General features: G+C 38.6%; 1 protein-coding gene across 1 annotated transcript in view; it reads left to right on the top strand.

Moving 5' to 3' along the window:
- The window catches only part of LOC129199409 (histone-arginine methyltransferase CARM1-like), a 68,192-nt gene that overhangs the window by 18,312 nt on the left and 32,998 nt on the right, over positions 1 to 16,882 (top strand). The window contains exon 2 of the mRNA XM_054809881.1: positions 4,065 to 4,190. Within this exon, the coding sequence (XP_054665856.1) occupies positions 4,065 to 4,190 (126 nt within the window). The remainder of the gene's footprint in view (positions 1 to 4,064; positions 4,191 to 16,882) is intronic.

The following is a 16,882-nucleotide window of genomic DNA, read 5'->3' as shown; positions in this document are numbered from 1 at the left end:
GTTTAACTTCAGATCAGCCTCATCTCCAGAGGTTACTGATCATTCACTTAAGGAAGAAGCAGCCTTGAGGCTCATGCCAGACTTTTGACTACCTTCCACCTCTTTGGAAGTGCTGCCTTTCCTGAGCTTGGCTGGGTACCATCATCTTTGCCCTGAATTAAATGTAACCTGTGAATGACCATGCTATAGTTTGACTGTGCTGAGAACAAATTAATATCTGTCATGAGATAAAGTTTTCCACACTTTGCAGGGTGGCAGTCAGCTCTCGCATGTGATAATCAGTTTGCTTTGGGATGTCTGGCTGCTAACACAGCTATTGAGCAATACTGTGCTAACTATTGAAGGATTTGTCTAGTATGAAATAATCACCATAAAGATAACATGTATTTTTGTTTAGATCTGAGGAGATTAATCTTCATTCCTCTCATGCAGCAACTTCTGAAACTTCTTTTAATGACTGCTTTTATAATGACAATTTATCAAGGTCCTGTGAGTGAGTAATCTTACGAAAAGGTTGGACTGTTTAACAGGTGAAAAAAAATAAAACCCACTCTAAATTAAGATCTGAATAGCAAAAAAGAAAAAGAAAAGATTAACATGTTTTCATCCTGCTCTGTACAGATTTCTTCCATGTTATGTATTCTGAATGTAAAATGTATACTGCGGATAAATAAATATTTTTGTTTGAAGAATTTATGATATCTGTGTGGAATGTTATCAGGCCGGAGTCATTCCAACACTGTTTTCTGTGCAGTTTTCTGAAAACAATCTCTGTGTTTGGACCTTACATGTGAAATGAGGCAGACATTTATCCTCGTGGAAAAAGTCAAATATTTACAAATAATTCCCAGGTACACATATATGATAAAAAGCCTTGCACAGTCTGCATTAGGCCTGTGGCTTGTTCCTGCCAATGGCAATACTGTTTTTTACAGGACCATTGCATACAAAAATGCTTATGCAGCAATGCTATATCGATGTGCTTATGTCCGAGTTGAAAACAAGTCCATATCTGTTTAGTGTGCTTCTGCTTTAATGGAGTAAAAGGCCCTCTGCTTTAGCTACACTACTGTCTCACATTCTTCTACTGGCCACTTCAGTAAAGAGCCTGGCTTCATCTTCTCAAAGACCTCCATATCAGTGTTATGACCCCCAAAGCCATCTCCAGGCTGAATAAATATCCAATTTTGGGCCTCCAGTACAAAAAAACCAAGCCAAACAAAACCCAAACAAACAAACAAGCAGCATTAATACAGTCATAGAATAATATAATGGCCTGGGTTGGAAAGGACCTTAAAGATCATCTAGTTCCAACCCCCCTGCTGCGGGCAGGGACACCTTCCACTACACCAGGTTGCCCAAAGCCTCATCCAACCTGGCCTTGAACACTTCCAGGGATGGGGCATCCATAACCTCTCTGGGGAACATGGTCCAGTGCCTCACTACTCTCACAGTAAAGAATTTCTTCCTAATATCTAATCTAGATCTACCCTCCTTCAGTTTAAACCCATTACCCTTTGTCCTGTCACTACACTCCCTGATAAACGGTCCCTCTCCAGCTTTCCTGTAGGTCCCTTCAGGTACTGGAAGGCCACAATTAGATCTCCCCGGAGCCTTCTCTTCTCCAGGCTGAACAATCCCAACTGTCTCAGCCTGTCCTCATAGGAGAGGTGCTCCAGCCCTCTGATCAGCTTTGTGGCCCTCCTCTGGACTCGCTCCAACAGCTCAGTGTGCTGGGGCCCCCAGAGCTGGATGCAGTACTCCAGGTGGGGTCTTAGGAGAGCAGAGTAGAGGGGCAGAATCACCTCCCTCGACCTGCTGGTCACACTTCTTTTGATTGCAGCCCAGGACACGGTTGGCTTTCTGGGCTGTGAGCGTGCATTGCCAGGTCATGTCCGGTTTTTCATCTACCAACACCCCAAGTCCTTCTCCTCAGGTCTGCTCTCCATCCATTCTCTACCCAGCCTGTATCTATTTGGGATTGCCCTGACCCAGGTGCAGATCAGTATGAATGAACTGAGACAGAAGTAAAAAGACAATTTCATTTGTGTGCTGAGAGACAGTGTGACCTAGAAATAGGTTGATTCACTCCTGTACTGCTGTACCTTGAGAGTGTTTTGTTTTTACAGCTAGCTTGAGTGTTTTATTAGTCCTGATTGTTCTAAATAGCTGATGCAGTATATAGACATTTTTAAAAGTTCATGTGGAAGATGGCATTGATGGTTATGGGTTGAAGAAATGCTTGCATATTGGGAAATGTAAACAAGACAAGTGCTTCAGCCAAGACTTCTGAAACACCAGAAGTCTATGTGCCAACCACTTTGCAAAGCTATGAAATGCTTTGGCAAACTGTAATAAGCCCAGATAGTTAGGGAACTGCAGTACATGGTGTACAAAAAGAGTACACCAGAGGAGCTGGCTTTGCGCAGCTCAGGGAATAGAAGGCTGAGTGTGCCTTCCATTAGAAAGACAATGGTGACAGATTGTAGCAAGTCCAGTTGTCTGCCTTCAGTTCGTTCATCAGCCTAAATTACAGAAGAAGTTACAAATATAAATGAGAGTGCAGATGTAAGTGTGCCAGCCCAGGTGGGACACGTCCCCTTTCTTGACAACATTTTTTGCCTGAGTAAACCTTGCTTGACATGTGGAAGACCTTATAGTGGTCGTTCTCTCTTTTCTGTTCACTTTTCATCACAAAGGATGCTGTGAAGTGTAAGGCTTTAAAAAATGCACTGGGTGCCTGTAGGATGTGGCTATGTATGCCTTAATCACTACCTATGCCACTCTGGTCCTTGAAATGTTACTAGCAGAGTAACATGGCTCAGCAGTATATAATTAGCTTTCTACTGAGCTTTTAATAATAATTTTTATTAATAATTAAAATTATTAATAATTTATTTATTACGTCTCTTGCTTTTTAAGATGTGTATTTTCTTCCCCTTCATTCTGGCTTTCCTTCAGTTTTTTTCTTTTGCACAGTTTTTAGTATATTACAGTATATCACTTTTCTGTGTTACTGCCATTTTGTGAACTATTGCTTTTAGTTCTCTTTTGGTTTCTGTTTTTCCTTAAACCTTTTACTTTTTCTAGTTCTGGTGGGGTTTTTTGTTTTGTTTTATCATTTATCTCCAGAAGGATAAAATGTGCATGGGAGAACCATAATAAATGCTTGTTGTCAGCAAAATGGACTCAAATGCATGAAAGAATGGTCCAGGGGTATTAAGTTCTGGAGCTTTGCTGCTTCAGTGATGAAGATGTATATGACACAAACTCCCTATAATTTAAAAGCTTTACCTATTGTAGCTCATCTCCATAGCTGCCATTTGCATGAAGTTCCTGTTCAGACCTCTTTCAGGTTTCTGAAAGCGATAATGTGCATCTTGCTTGATGTGCTCACACAGTTGCCTCCTGACAGCTGTGAGGCTGATAGTGAGACAGTGTGTACTGCACCACTTAAGCCTCTGATATTGGATCCCCCTCCCCAAAAAGTACAGTACACAGGCTTGCCCTCTGCTGCTCTTGTTCCTAGCTCTGAAGTACTTACATGTTCTTCATTGTCTGACAAATTGCATTACTTTTTCTCACATGGTAGGTTTATTGATAGTTGCCATACATGGTGTGGTACGTAGTGTGTGTTTACTGGAAAAAGGTAGTTTACTTCTCCTCATTTAGTCAATGTAATGTATCCCTGACTCTTTACCCTGCCATTCCATTTGCCAGAGCAGCATCTCTAGAGGTTGTCAGGACTTTGGCACATAGGATTAACGGAAGTAAAAGAAGTAGAAAAAGAAGTTAATTTAAGACTGTTGGGATCCAGGGAAAAATTGCCCTTTCTTCTCAGGACAGGGCAACTTCAAGAAACTATGGATGATAAGTCAGATGGAAACTGTAGGTCACTGGAAAATTGTATTAAGAAAAAACATGTTAGAGAAAGTGCATTTTCACCAAGTTGTGTACTTCAGGTATATGCTTGTGTATATTGTTAATCTAAAGAGAAACCTAGTTCTTTATATGGTTTTGTTTTTAACTGCTAAAAGTTTTCTAAAGTATTTTTTTCCCTTCAGCTGATGGAGTCTGTGTGTTTAAATGCTTGGTTAACAGAGACACTGAATACTGTCGTGTTGGAAGACAGTCTGTGTTAATTACGCTGGGATACAGCACTGTTTTGCTCCAGTTCAAGTCACAAGCTGGTAAGTACATCTTGCATTTGTGAGTATCTTCGCCTTCCTGCCCTGCTACTGTATTGCTAAAGTTTGCTTTTAAATAGGTTGTCTTCTACCTGTTTCATGTTGACTATTTAAATATTACATTTTGTTATGATGATTTGTGCAACTTCATTTGCCTCTAACCCACTCCATCTGGCTTTTGTGGAGTATGGACCATTCACATGGTGGACATAACATTTTGCAAAACAGCTGCAGATTAATTTTCTGAAGAAAGCAAATGCAGATAATGCATTCATATGACTTAACTTCATAAACTCTAACAACTGGTAAATGTAATGCTTTGTGTGGGCTATCTGCCACTTGTTGCTCCCCATTCAGAAATTGTCTTGCAGATCTGTTTGTCTGTATAGCTAATTGAGGTAGTTTAACATCCACCTGCAGTTCTTAGGATAGATACTTTGTGTGTAGTGATGCTGAAAAAGAAACTCACTCTGTTGTAGAAACATGACTATTTTAGTAGAATGTTGAGAGCTGTATTTTTATAATTCCACCTGACTTGTGTTTTTGTAAATCCAACAGCTGAGACTTTTTAATATGTGCTATCCTCATGTCCTCATATTGGCTTTTGGAAAAATATTCTTAGTTTTTATGCAAGAAAATTCAGAAGCCTGCTATTTATTCTGAGTAGTGTGCAGCATGGCCACAACTCATTTTCAAATTGTGTAACATACAGCTTCCTTTTTAGCAATAACCAGGAGTTCTTATATAGCAGCCTACATCAGTAGGCCTGGTGATTTCCAGGAGGCCATTACAGTTATTTCCATTTTACATTGTGTGGAAACTGAGGCACAGAGCAATTAGATTTTTTTTTTTTTTTGGCAGCTTATTTAAAGACACATATTTCGAAGCAATAAACGCTGAGAATTTGGATGGTGATGGGTTTCGTAGTGCAATAAGTTGCTAGTCCTGTGTCATATAGACACAATATATAAACTCTTGAGTCCCACTCTACTAGAAAATACAGTTTTTAGACTAACCTGGTTTTTTCAGTTGGGTGCCAAATCTGGATGGCCTTTGAAGACCTACCTGGTTACAGCCTGGTTACATCTGTATCCATCAAGAAAAACTATTCACATTTTCATCCTCTTAGCTTACTAAAACAATATGAATGTAAGTTAAGAATGACTGTGAGTGTTGTTTTTTCAATCTATGTATCTGAGTGTTTCGATTCAGTATCATGCTTCCATTAAGTTATTTATTTTGAGTCTGCAATACAATATTGTCTCTTACAGAGACCCACATCATAACTGAAGCGATAATTGAGATTAGGTTGTTTAGAGATTTATTAGCTCACTGCTGAGATAATTAATAACTAATAATTAAGGAGTCAGGCAAGTTTTTCAGTACTCTTTTGTCTGCAATCTCTACTATGTCTTGCCTACCTAGAAAGGTTCTGATTCCAAAAGGCACTGATAGTTTGGGATCCCAAAGCAAAAGAAGTTTCTCTTAGTGCTCTTCCCCACCTTTACAAACAAGTATTTGAAAAAAATCCAGCTAATTTCTGTACAGTTTGATATTTTTCCTCACAGGAGTGCCTCGAAGATTAAATGGTAAATTCTCTTTAGCTATATTTCTTGGTGATTGTGTTTAGTTTATTTATATAGTTGCATATTGTGAAATACATAAGAACAGTACAGGTATGTCTCTTCATTTATTACTTCTGACTGCTTTTTAACATGACAAAATTGAGTGTTTTCTATATTTTTTTCCATCTTTAAAACTCAGGGAAAATAAATTTAAATGGCCTGTTAGTCCATGCAACAACTCACTGATAAAATGACAGGAATATAATGGATTGATCAAAGTAATTGTTCAGATTAAATAACAAACCCGTTGATATCAAATGGAATGTGTTGGGTGCTGCGTTAAGCTGAAAGTTACTTGTAGTGTATTATTCCCCCACGCCATAATACCTTGCTGGTAGCTTCTTCTACATGTTGAGTATATTAAATAGCACCTAGTCTTGAGAAAGTTGTATGTTTTTACAAAGAAGTCAAGGCTATAGAGCAGAAGATAACCTTTTGTTGTTTGCTGTGTGCAAGTGTAGGTGTTACTCTCAGTTTTATGGATTTGCAAATGTGTATGTGTAAAAAATAATGCTGTTATTAAAAAATGGACTGAAAACTTTTTCATACATTAACAGTGCTAGTTATGAAAATGTATGGTAAAAATCTTAGTTTTTTTAAAGTCCTCTGTCTTTTAGGAAGGTAGAGGAAGATGAGGAGAGAGGAATGGGGGGAGAGGGAAATTCATGCCCTGCTTGTGCCCACACAGAGAATTGCTGTTCTGGTTCCAGCATTCAGACAGTCATAAATCATGGACTGTATCTTTCATTTCCTGCTGAACATATGTTAAACATCTGAGTAGGATCAAACAGGCAATAAAAATGAAAGTTAGTAGCCTATAGGCTTTTCTTTCAAAAACAAAGATCATTTATCTGCAACAGACCGAACAACCAGTCTGTAACTCATCTGTGGCAGACTTGGTATGTAGCTCTTTACTCCTTGGTGGAAATGGCCTGCTTAATTTAGCACGGAATTAGTTCATGAGCACAGGATGAATTGTTCTTTCAAGATTGTGATAGAATGCAGGTTCCTTTATTCTCTTTCAAACCTCATAACTCTGGTCTCCAGCTATTTTCACAGTGCATCCAGGCATTGGACATGCCAATAGCTGGTGTCTGTAAGTGTTGCTTTACTAGCACAACTCACCTTGAAAGTTGTCTGCCAGCTCTAATAGCTGTGCCACTTACATACAACCACAATACAGGTGGGAAAAAAAAAGTGTTATTTACAGTTTTCAGTTATTTATAGCATACAGTACTTGCGAATCTCCACGTACAGAACTGAGCTGGAGACATGCGAGTGTGTGTGTCCGTAGATATATATACATGTGTGAAATATATTAAAGGCATTGTCACAAATAAGATTGTTACACATCTTTGGTTTAGCAGCAGTTTAGGATTTATTAATATTTTTGAGATACATCGCAAGATTAGGTTGTATAATTATTAACAGGACTTAGTCATCAGCCAAATTAACAGAGTGATTCAATGGGATTTGTTACAATCAAAATAGCAACTTCATTAAAGATTCAAGAATGGGAAGGGTTACCCAAAACGTACAGCAGAGTTGCACACACAGATGGGGATTGAATCAAATCACACATACAGACAGGCAGACAATCCTGAATGAAATTACAGACACACACAGAGGCAAATAGTTCTGAACCAAATCGCACACACACGCACACACAGAGATTAACCTATGATTAAAATTTCCCTTGTTGTGAGGTTCATGAATTAGTCACTTCTATGTGCCAGCATTCACCAACAGATGGTCGGTGAACTTCATGAAATCAGGCCTTTGAGTCCTCATGAAATCATCAACAGACGATCTTTGAATCCTTGCGAAACCCACCCCGAGCAGCGTACCAGCTCAGGGGAGATCCTGGGTCACACAGCCCGCGGTGGTCGCAGAGAGCTCAAAGGTTCTCGCTTTTGGATCACTATTTGTAGGATCTCAAAATGATTGACTTTGGTCAGGATTCTCCATTCTGGCCACAACTACTGCTGAGTCATTCTGGTAGACAATTCAGGCAGCAGGTGGCCCAGGTGTGGCCAGAGAGTGCCTGACACCCAAATCACTGCACTTGCATTCAAGATAGGAGCACCATGGGGCTTATCCTGAGATCATGGGGTGGCCTGGGGGATCTGCACCACCACAGACATACATTGTATTTTATATGTGTAAATGTACATGCTGTTACTGCAATATAGTTCAAGCAAAGGAACATGGTATGTCTTATGGTGATTCTTTTTTTCCCCCAAATTATTACTTCATGACATATGGATATAATGAGCTATGATGCCATTAGCAAGTCACACAGTCCAGAAGGAACAATTTTATAGAACAGAACAATTGCTGTTGGGGGCCTGGTATGCAAACTATACTCATCTGAGAAGGAGGAAAAAATGGATGGTGTGTTTACTTTGAACTATATCTAGTCTGGTCGCATAGACTAAATGACCATTGACTGTCGAAGTTTATTCCCGAGTGCATATTTTGGTTTAATTTGATCCAGAAGTATTCCAGTTAGTGTGTACTGAGACCACTCAGTCATGCAAACCAAAACACTGTAAGTAGGGACAACTAATCGGTATGCCTCTGAAGACCCACAGGTTGCAGTGAAGCTGTTCAGCAGTTTAAGAGTTTGTGTCAAATAATAAATTCTATGAAGTAAAGGACCAAATGACGCTGTGGTTGCTTGCTAGTTTCTGTTTAAAGTAGTGATTCTGTTTTTCAGAAAAGCAAAAAAAGAAGAGTTTGGTTACCCAAATCTTCTTTTATTTGAAAAGCAGTTAAATTCACAAATGCCTTCAATCTTGCAGCTTGAAACTCTTGAGGAGTTTTATTGAATAAACAATGAGTTGCAACTTGTTGAGAGCAGAACTTATTCAATGCATTGACTGTAATTGCACTGCTGCAATTCACAATGATGGTGAAGTGCAGCATTTGCTAGTTTCAAAAGAGCGGTAGGAGGTTTTACAACTGGAATGACTTAAAAAAACAGAAATGTTTTGACTTTTAAACCATACTGCGTGCACAATTGTAAGCCCTAATTTCTCACCTCTGAGGCAGAAGCTTTGGTTCTCTGCCATATTCCAGTTTCTAAATTACTCCACTGTCACTAAGTGGCTCTAAGCTTTATAGGTGCTTTCCCTGAGTTCATTTATGTGGCCGTCCAGCACACTGGGTGGGCTTTGGCAGTATGCAGCAATCCGTTTGATTGACCTGATCAGCTTCAATAGAATTGTCTGATAATAATTTTCCAGATTGTATGTGGAGCTGGGGACTGTGGTGTGCAAGAACCAATACCCATGATGTGATTTTGGAGACTGGTCTATTTGGAAATCTTAACAGAGAAGGCTGCCACTGACCATGCTTTCTCCTGTGTCCATATCTCTTAGTCTCGCTGTTCAAACCTCTGGGTTTGCCATTGTCTCACTCTGTGGTTTTCTATGCCATTGCTTTTCTTGATCCAGTTAGAGGCAGCCATTTACAAGTTTTGTGGTGTTTTGAGCTGACTCAGTGTGTTCAAGGTGGTAGGTTCTAAGGGGAAGCTCAAGACATAATCATATATGGCACTATTTTCAGTACCTCTTGTTTCTCCAGGCTTTCTTTGAACATTTCTGTGGGAATGATTTTAGCATTAGCATTTTAAAGTATTGATTGATGCTGATTCCTGGGAGGACAAAATAAAGGGGATTGGGGAAAGGTCAACCGCTTCTCCACAGTTTTTGAGTAACTCATTCTGGTATTTTCATTGGAATTATTCTGGGCTAGTTAATGTTAGTGTTTGGGTTTCCAGATATGATCTGATTTTTTTTTTCTTTTCTTCTCTTCTATAGGCAAGTAATTTAGCATAATTTTCCCACAGTTTTAAAAAAAAATACTATATGAAGGATTTTAAATTTCTAGATTTTTTACTCCTATCTGCTAGATCTGCGTAGTGCTAGACCTGCCTGCCTGTAAATTACAATATTGCAGTGCCAATTCTGTGTTGAAGGTGGCAACATGCTTCTATTGGGAGTTTGTCCACTCATTCAGAGTGTTTAAAAATCTGTTTAGTTCCAATGTCTTATATTCTGGTAAGAGTGGAAGAGATCGGGGCTAGGTGGGTTTGTTTAAAACAGATAGTACTGCATTCCAGTGAGACAAGGTATGTCTTAAAAAATGTTGGCAGTGTTTTGAAAACTGATAGCTACTAATTCAGTGCTACCAGATAGTGCTTTCATGTAAGGCACATACGTGGCCACCAGTTCAGAAGAGGCTCTCACTAAGCGTTACTAGACTTTATGTACCAATACTTTCAGCATTCTGGCTATTCAAAACTAGAAGACACAAGTGTACCACCTGCATCAACCGTATCTGTCTCAATACTTCCATTTCATCCTATTATACTGCACTGAACCAAATAATCTTCCTTCATTAAACTACAATTTGTATTCTGAGGAAGCTTGTTTACATAAAAATCATCCATTATTTTGAGGAAGAATAAAAGAAAGGATCTAATGCTTCTTAGTTAAGTAGTTCCTAAAGTATAGTTTAACTTCAAAAGTTTTGCAATATCACAGTATTTTGTAGAACGTTTATGTAAATTTGACTACAACTTAAAAACTCATTTTTCTCTTTGTTGTCTAATGCAACTCTAATGGATATTCTAAAGAAAGTGAAACATTTTTATTTACATACTTCATAATGCCATTTTACAAAACAGGACTATTCTTTTGGTAACATTTTAGTGTGAGATTGACATAGTGGGGGAAGCTTTGGCATCTGCTAGTTCACATTGCTTTGGAGTGTGGTTATAGCTTGAAATTGAAGGTAGTCCTCTAATATTATTCTTGATAACCAAGTGTTTTATCAATTTGGCTTAATTTTTGTTTGATATCACTGTGAATCACTTCCTAATGGATAGAATGTTCTACTAGAAGAAAATCATCTTAGTTAGGATGTTTAGCTTGGAGGTGATACAGTATTTTGCTTTCTGCTTACAGAAGAAAGCATATATTACTGGTGATAAAAATAGAAAAGGTTTTTGCTTTGGGAAAAGTATGACTTAGGAAATTTAATAATGAGATTTGGAACACGTGGCATCCAGTTCCTGATGCGGAATGACACAAGGCCATCACTCATGTTTCCTGTGAAAAGGCACAACCAATTGAGTCCCCTGTGTGCTGATGAAGTGCTTACTGACTGAATTTCTGGGCATCTGGTCCTCCTGTGCTGATACTTGGAATGATTCACCCAGTAACATGTTTGGGACAAAATCATTCCCATTGCACAAATCCAGACTCATAAAAAAAGTTTGAAAGAAGGCTGCAGAAATTCACTTACAAATTAGAATTGTGGTAAGTGACCTAGTCTGCAAATTGTGATTTAATAGTCAGTAATGTTCACAACAAAATACTCTAGTGCTGATTGAAATATTAGTAAATGAGTTGTTAAAATGAACAAAATCCCATTAGTCTAATCTGCTGTGTTTATGGTAATGAAAAGCCATATAATTGGTTGAAAGGTTTAATATAAAGAGAAAAATATTTTGGATAAATATTGTCAAACTGGTGGAAACCCAAGGATTTCTAGGAGCTTTTTCTTTTGAGTCTGTGTGGTGAATGCTGTTGGAATTTTACTAGGGTACTTGTAATAGGTGTCACTGTGAATTTCTGAAGTCTAATACTTACAACTGAATAGAAGCAAAAAGATTTTCTTCCTCCTTTGGAAATAATACTCCAACCTCAGAAAACTTGGAGAGTAATCTGGCCTTGATAAGCTTCCTGTATTTTTACTACGTTTCACTTTTTTGAAAAGCAGGCATTTTGTTCCAAACGGAAGACTGCGTCCCACTTGTTAACAGGAGACAGCCTGATCTGTTTGATCATTTGAAATAGTCATATCATAGAATCATCGAATGGTTTGGGTTGGAAGGGACCTTAAATACCATCTAGTTCCAACGCCCCTGCCATGGGCAGGGACACCCTCCACTAGAAGTGAATATTCTTGTGATAAGTTATGGACTTACATCCATTCATGTTTTCAAACATAGTCAAAGTTATGACCGTATACCTCTCCCATCAGTTACAGGCCAAATTTACTTCTGCATGTAGGTACTGCATTTTAATAGGAGCCTGCAGCAGATAATGCAAAATAATGTAGGAGTAGTGCTTCTCCATGGCTGTTATGCTAATCTCCTTGGATTAGAAAATCTAACAGCTGTTGGTAAAATAGATTTATTTAATGATTTATTGCAAGTAGGATTACTTTGGATTGCTGCTGTGTGGAGTTTGTGGGGTTTTATTCCCCATTGAGTTTTCTTCCCCTTATTCTGTGTATATTAGTTTGGGGTTTCTCCCTCAACAACCATCCAGGTTTATTACTGGAGCCTTTTTTTTTCTTTTTTTTTTTTTTTTAATTCCTTCTCCATCCTCTTCCGCTTTGGAGTAGTGAGAGACTCCATCTGTTTTGAGCAGATGGGTGAGGTGCACTATGTCAATAGCTTGTGTTTGTGTGTCTGTGTCTTCTGCTGTGAGGATAAGCATTTTGTAAAGAGAAATCAGTACACCAGTTCTGCTTATGCAAAGTGCAACCATTTGAGTGACAATTTACCAGGAACGGAGTATGAATGTGTCTGCAGGAAGTGCTACAGGGGCCTGGGGCTTCTGCTTTCCTTTTTGGAAGGGAGTAGCGCAAAAGAGATATCAGAAGCAGGGCTGTTCAGAAGGATGTTCGTGTTATCTGTGATCACAGGAATCAGTTTTAGCTGGCCTTTATTCAGTTTCTACACAGTTTAGTTTTTAGGCTATCAATGCAGTAATATCTGCAGAATATCTCTGACAGGTTATCAAACTGTATAATTGATTAGCATGAGTTTAATGTCCAACAGCAAACATTAGTTAGCTGAAGCGCATTGTTAGTCAAAACTTTACAGACAAATGCCTCAGGTTTTCAGCAAGATACAGCTTTTCTGTCAAGCTAAAAGTTTTCAAATTAATTTCAATTTTCAGATTTTAATTGGGAAAAAAAGGGGGAAATGAGAAATAAATAAAATTCTAACAAGCTTGCCTTTCAAAGAAAGTGTCTGAGAGCTGCAATTTTTATGTTCTTTAATATTATTTGCAGAGGATTTTTTTTTTTTTTAATTTCCTCAACAAGATCCACTTTCAACAAGGCCAAGTGCAAGGTCCCTGCACATGGGTCAGGGCAATCCCAAGCACAGCCACAGGCTGGCTGGAGAACAGATGGAGAGCAGACCTGAGGAGAAGGACTTGGGGTGTTGGTAGATGAAAAACTGGACATGACCTGGCAATATATGCTAGCAGCCCAGAAAGCCAACCATGTCCTGGGCTGCATCAAGAGAGGTGTGACCAGCAGGTCGAGGGAGGTGAGCCTGCCCCTCTACTCCGCTCTCCTGAGACCCCACCTGGAGTACTGCATCCAGCTCTGGGGGCCCCAGCACAAGAAAGACATTGAGCTGTTGGAGAGAGTCCAGAGGAGGGCCACAAAGCTGATCAGAGGGCTGCATCACCTCTCCTGTGACGACAGGCTGAGACAGTTGGGATTGTTCAGCCTGGAAAAGAGAAGGCTCCGGGGAGACCTTAGAGCAGCCTTCCATTACCTGAAGGGGCCTACAGGAAAGCTGGAGAGGGACTGTTTATCAGGGAGTATAGTGACAGGACAAGGGGTAATGGCTTCAAACTGAAGGAGGGTCGATTTAGATTAGATATTAGGAAGAAATTCTTTACTGTGAGAGTGGTGAGGCACTGGACCAGGTTGCCCAGAGAAGCTGTGGCAGCCCCATCCCTGGAAGTGTTCAAGGCCAGGTTGGATGGGGCTTTGGGCAATGTGGTGTAGTGGAGGGTGTCCCTGCCCATGGCAGGGGGGGTTAGAACTAGATGATCTTTGAGGTCCCTTCCAACCCAAACCATTCTATAATCCTTCTTAAAGCACTTCAGCGTACAAGAGTGGGAGTTTTCCTTGCCTTCTCAATAGCTAAGATAAAAGGAGAAGCTCACACTTTTCTTCTGAAGGCTAATAATTCATTCTGTACAATGATTTTTTCTCCAAAGAAGTGTTTATTATGGGGTACACTAGAATATGAATGAGGCTTTTTTTGCTGTTTCCTGGTAGCTGCCTGCATTAATGTTTTTATCACATGATGTACAATCAATATGAGGAAGTGTACCCCTTACTGAAAGGAAATTTAGTTGTTGTGAAGTAAGAGCTTGCATGTAGGCAGTTACTGAAGAGTGCCTAATGAATTTAAATAATTTTCCAAGTTTCTTTCTGACTTTTAAAACAGAGACATTTTGACTTGCTGGATTTATTTTTTTTCCCTGTGTTATGGACCATAGAACACAAGCTTCAATTCACATCAAAGAGTTTAAGGACTTTTGATCCAGTGAAAAATACAGGTGTTTTAAAAATATTTTATTTCATCAGGTAAAATGCACAGATTTAAGTGCTGTGTTGTACTTACTGCAGTGACTGCAGGTCTTTTAGATGCATCCAGCACTTGGGGAAGTTTTGCAGCTTATTCCACTGTGCTGGAAATAAACTGGTGTCTGGGTTAGCTAATACAAACTAGATTAGGCTTCATACTCATAGTGGTCTTCATTCCAGTATTTTCTATTATTTTCAGAACAACATCCAGATGAGGCTCCTTGAAAGAGAATCATCTTTGTTTTTTTGAGGAGTTTTATGTTGAGAAGGTTTTTGAGATACTGAAAAGGTATAAATGAAAAGGCAATAAATATGTCTGCTTACCTCTATCCCCAAGAACATCAGGTCATTCATGTTGGAGTAGTTATTGGAGATCTTGCAATGCATGGGAAAGAGTAAATGCACTGTAAGAGTTACATTTTAAAGCCTTGATTCATTAACTAGCTACTCTTGGAACATGGCTATAACACTTGTAAAGTTTTGAGAGTTTTTTCAACCTGCTAGTGGAAAACTTTAGATTAAGTGATTGGGGTGGTGGGGCCACAAGGATTTGTTTTTCAGTCACTGAAAATTGTAAGTTATTTCTCTGAAGACAGCCAAAACGGTTCAAGAACAGTGACAGCCCTCTTCCCAATTTGCAGTTTTGTCAGAGAATAAAGCAAAAGAAAGAGTTCTGAGGGTGAAAGAAGATGACAATTGCTTACCCAAGAAGCACTTGTGCCCTCCCTGCTCCCAAGCACATGAATTTTGGATTTTACAGGATAGATCAATTTTTGTTTAAGTATAAACCCTGATAACCCAGAAAATTTTGTAAGCAAGCAGTACCTTTTTCTTTATAGATGAACAAACAGGCAAAATCCCGCACGATTTGTTCAAGAGAATAGAAGGAATCTCTCATGACTGGATAGAAGACACTTGAAGAAATGACATTTGAAACACTACACTCAGATTACTAGGCAACACCCTTCAGTAAAAAAGCATTATACTTGAGTTTGCTTTTGAAAAGATGATAGAAGATCTGAAGAGCCTACTTGATTATTCCCTGAGAAGAGTAAATCATTTCCTTACAGGATCAAAGGAAAACATATACAGAGTGCTAGAACCTTCATGCAGAATATAGGGCTGAGGATTAACAAAGTTATTCTTTGGCTGTTCTTGAAAAATATTTTACTGACTTTCAGTTCTGTATGGTTAACTCCTGGTTGCAAAATAGAGTTCCAAAGTATGTGACCCACCAGTATTCTAGCCTGTCAGTGAGCCAAACTGGTTTTGGTGTAGATGCTTTTCTGGTCCCCTTTAAATAGAGAAGAAAATCCAGTTTTCATAAAGGCCAAGATCAGTCCTGGATATATGTCTACATATGACAGATTAAGTTCCCAGATTCTTAGGGAGATCAAAATTAAATTTAAGGACCTTGATCAATATGCAGATAATGCCATATTTCATATCACAAGCAGAATTGGGTAATAAGAGAAGTTCCTATACAGAAAATATAGGAAGAAAACAGCTTAGTGTATTGCATGCAGAAGCAAATGGAGAGAAGACAGGCTACTGTAAATTGTTGTTGGATACAGAAAATAGACTTGCTGGATATAGAAAATGAACTTGAGATAAATTCTTTTCTTTCTTCTGGGTCAGTCTAGAAAGGGAAGAGACATGGTGTTCTTTGTCCATGCCAAAGAGAGACAAACGTGTTTCTCTTTATAGTAGAGGGTCCTTATTTGGGAGAATTTCTTAGAGCTTCAATATGTCTTACTTTTGAATTTATTTCTTGTGTCTGTGTCATGTGCAGAGTGTTCACAATAACTCCATTTTTCTGTATTAGATACTAAAGGTTTATTATTTGGCACTTTGCCCTGTCACATAAATGAATGTGTATTTGAACTCTCAGACAATATTTGAAACTAGTAGCAATTGTTATGAATAATTCCTGGCAATTTGCATTCCCTAAGAGATTTCCCTTTAGAATCCTTTGACTGTTTGAATTCAAAAGAAAAACAATATTCTAAATTCACATCTGCAACAGTAATTCCTTCCTTACAACCTGATCTTTAGTTTGTAGCTAAATAGCTATAATTTCCCTCACTTAGTAAGTAGAAGCAACTAAAAGATTTTTGGTGAATGTTTTATTTATAAATGTTGAGGATAAACTAACATCCACTGAACGGATGAGAAAAAGAGAAGAGGAGCAAATTCATGCTGTAAGGGGACTTTTCGCAATATATTTATTCAGTCACTGCAGGATCAGACAAGACTATGAGGATTTCTCAAAGGTGGAATCATTAAGTTTTCATAGATGAGTTGTAAACCAGTGCTCTCGGTTGCTGTTATTTTTTCACTAGAGTGTATTTTTCACTTCTTACGCAACAACAGCAACTAGATGTATATTTCTATTTTTATGCTTAGATTTTTTTCTCACAGTGTTAGCCACTGATGAATGTGTAGACTGTGTACTTGGAATTTAAAGTTGGGGAAAACATTGAGATGTACTAAATCTAATGCTGTTCCTATTTTTATTACTGAGTCTTTACTGCCATCTAATAGAGAAGATTTAATTCTGTATTTTTCCTGAGGTTGATGAATGAAATGAGACACTATTGTCCTCTATAGTCTGCCAGAGCCTCTTGTGATCTTGCAGGTACTCTGTTGGGAAAA

The sequence above is a fragment of the Grus americana genome, chromosome Z, assembly GCF_028858705.1.
Source record: "Grus americana isolate bGruAme1 chromosome Z, bGruAme1.mat, whole genome shotgun sequence".
Taxonomy (NCBI): Eukaryota; Metazoa; Chordata; class Aves; order Gruiformes; family Gruidae; genus Grus; species Grus americana.
This window is presented reverse-complemented; position numbering and strand designations above follow the sequence as displayed.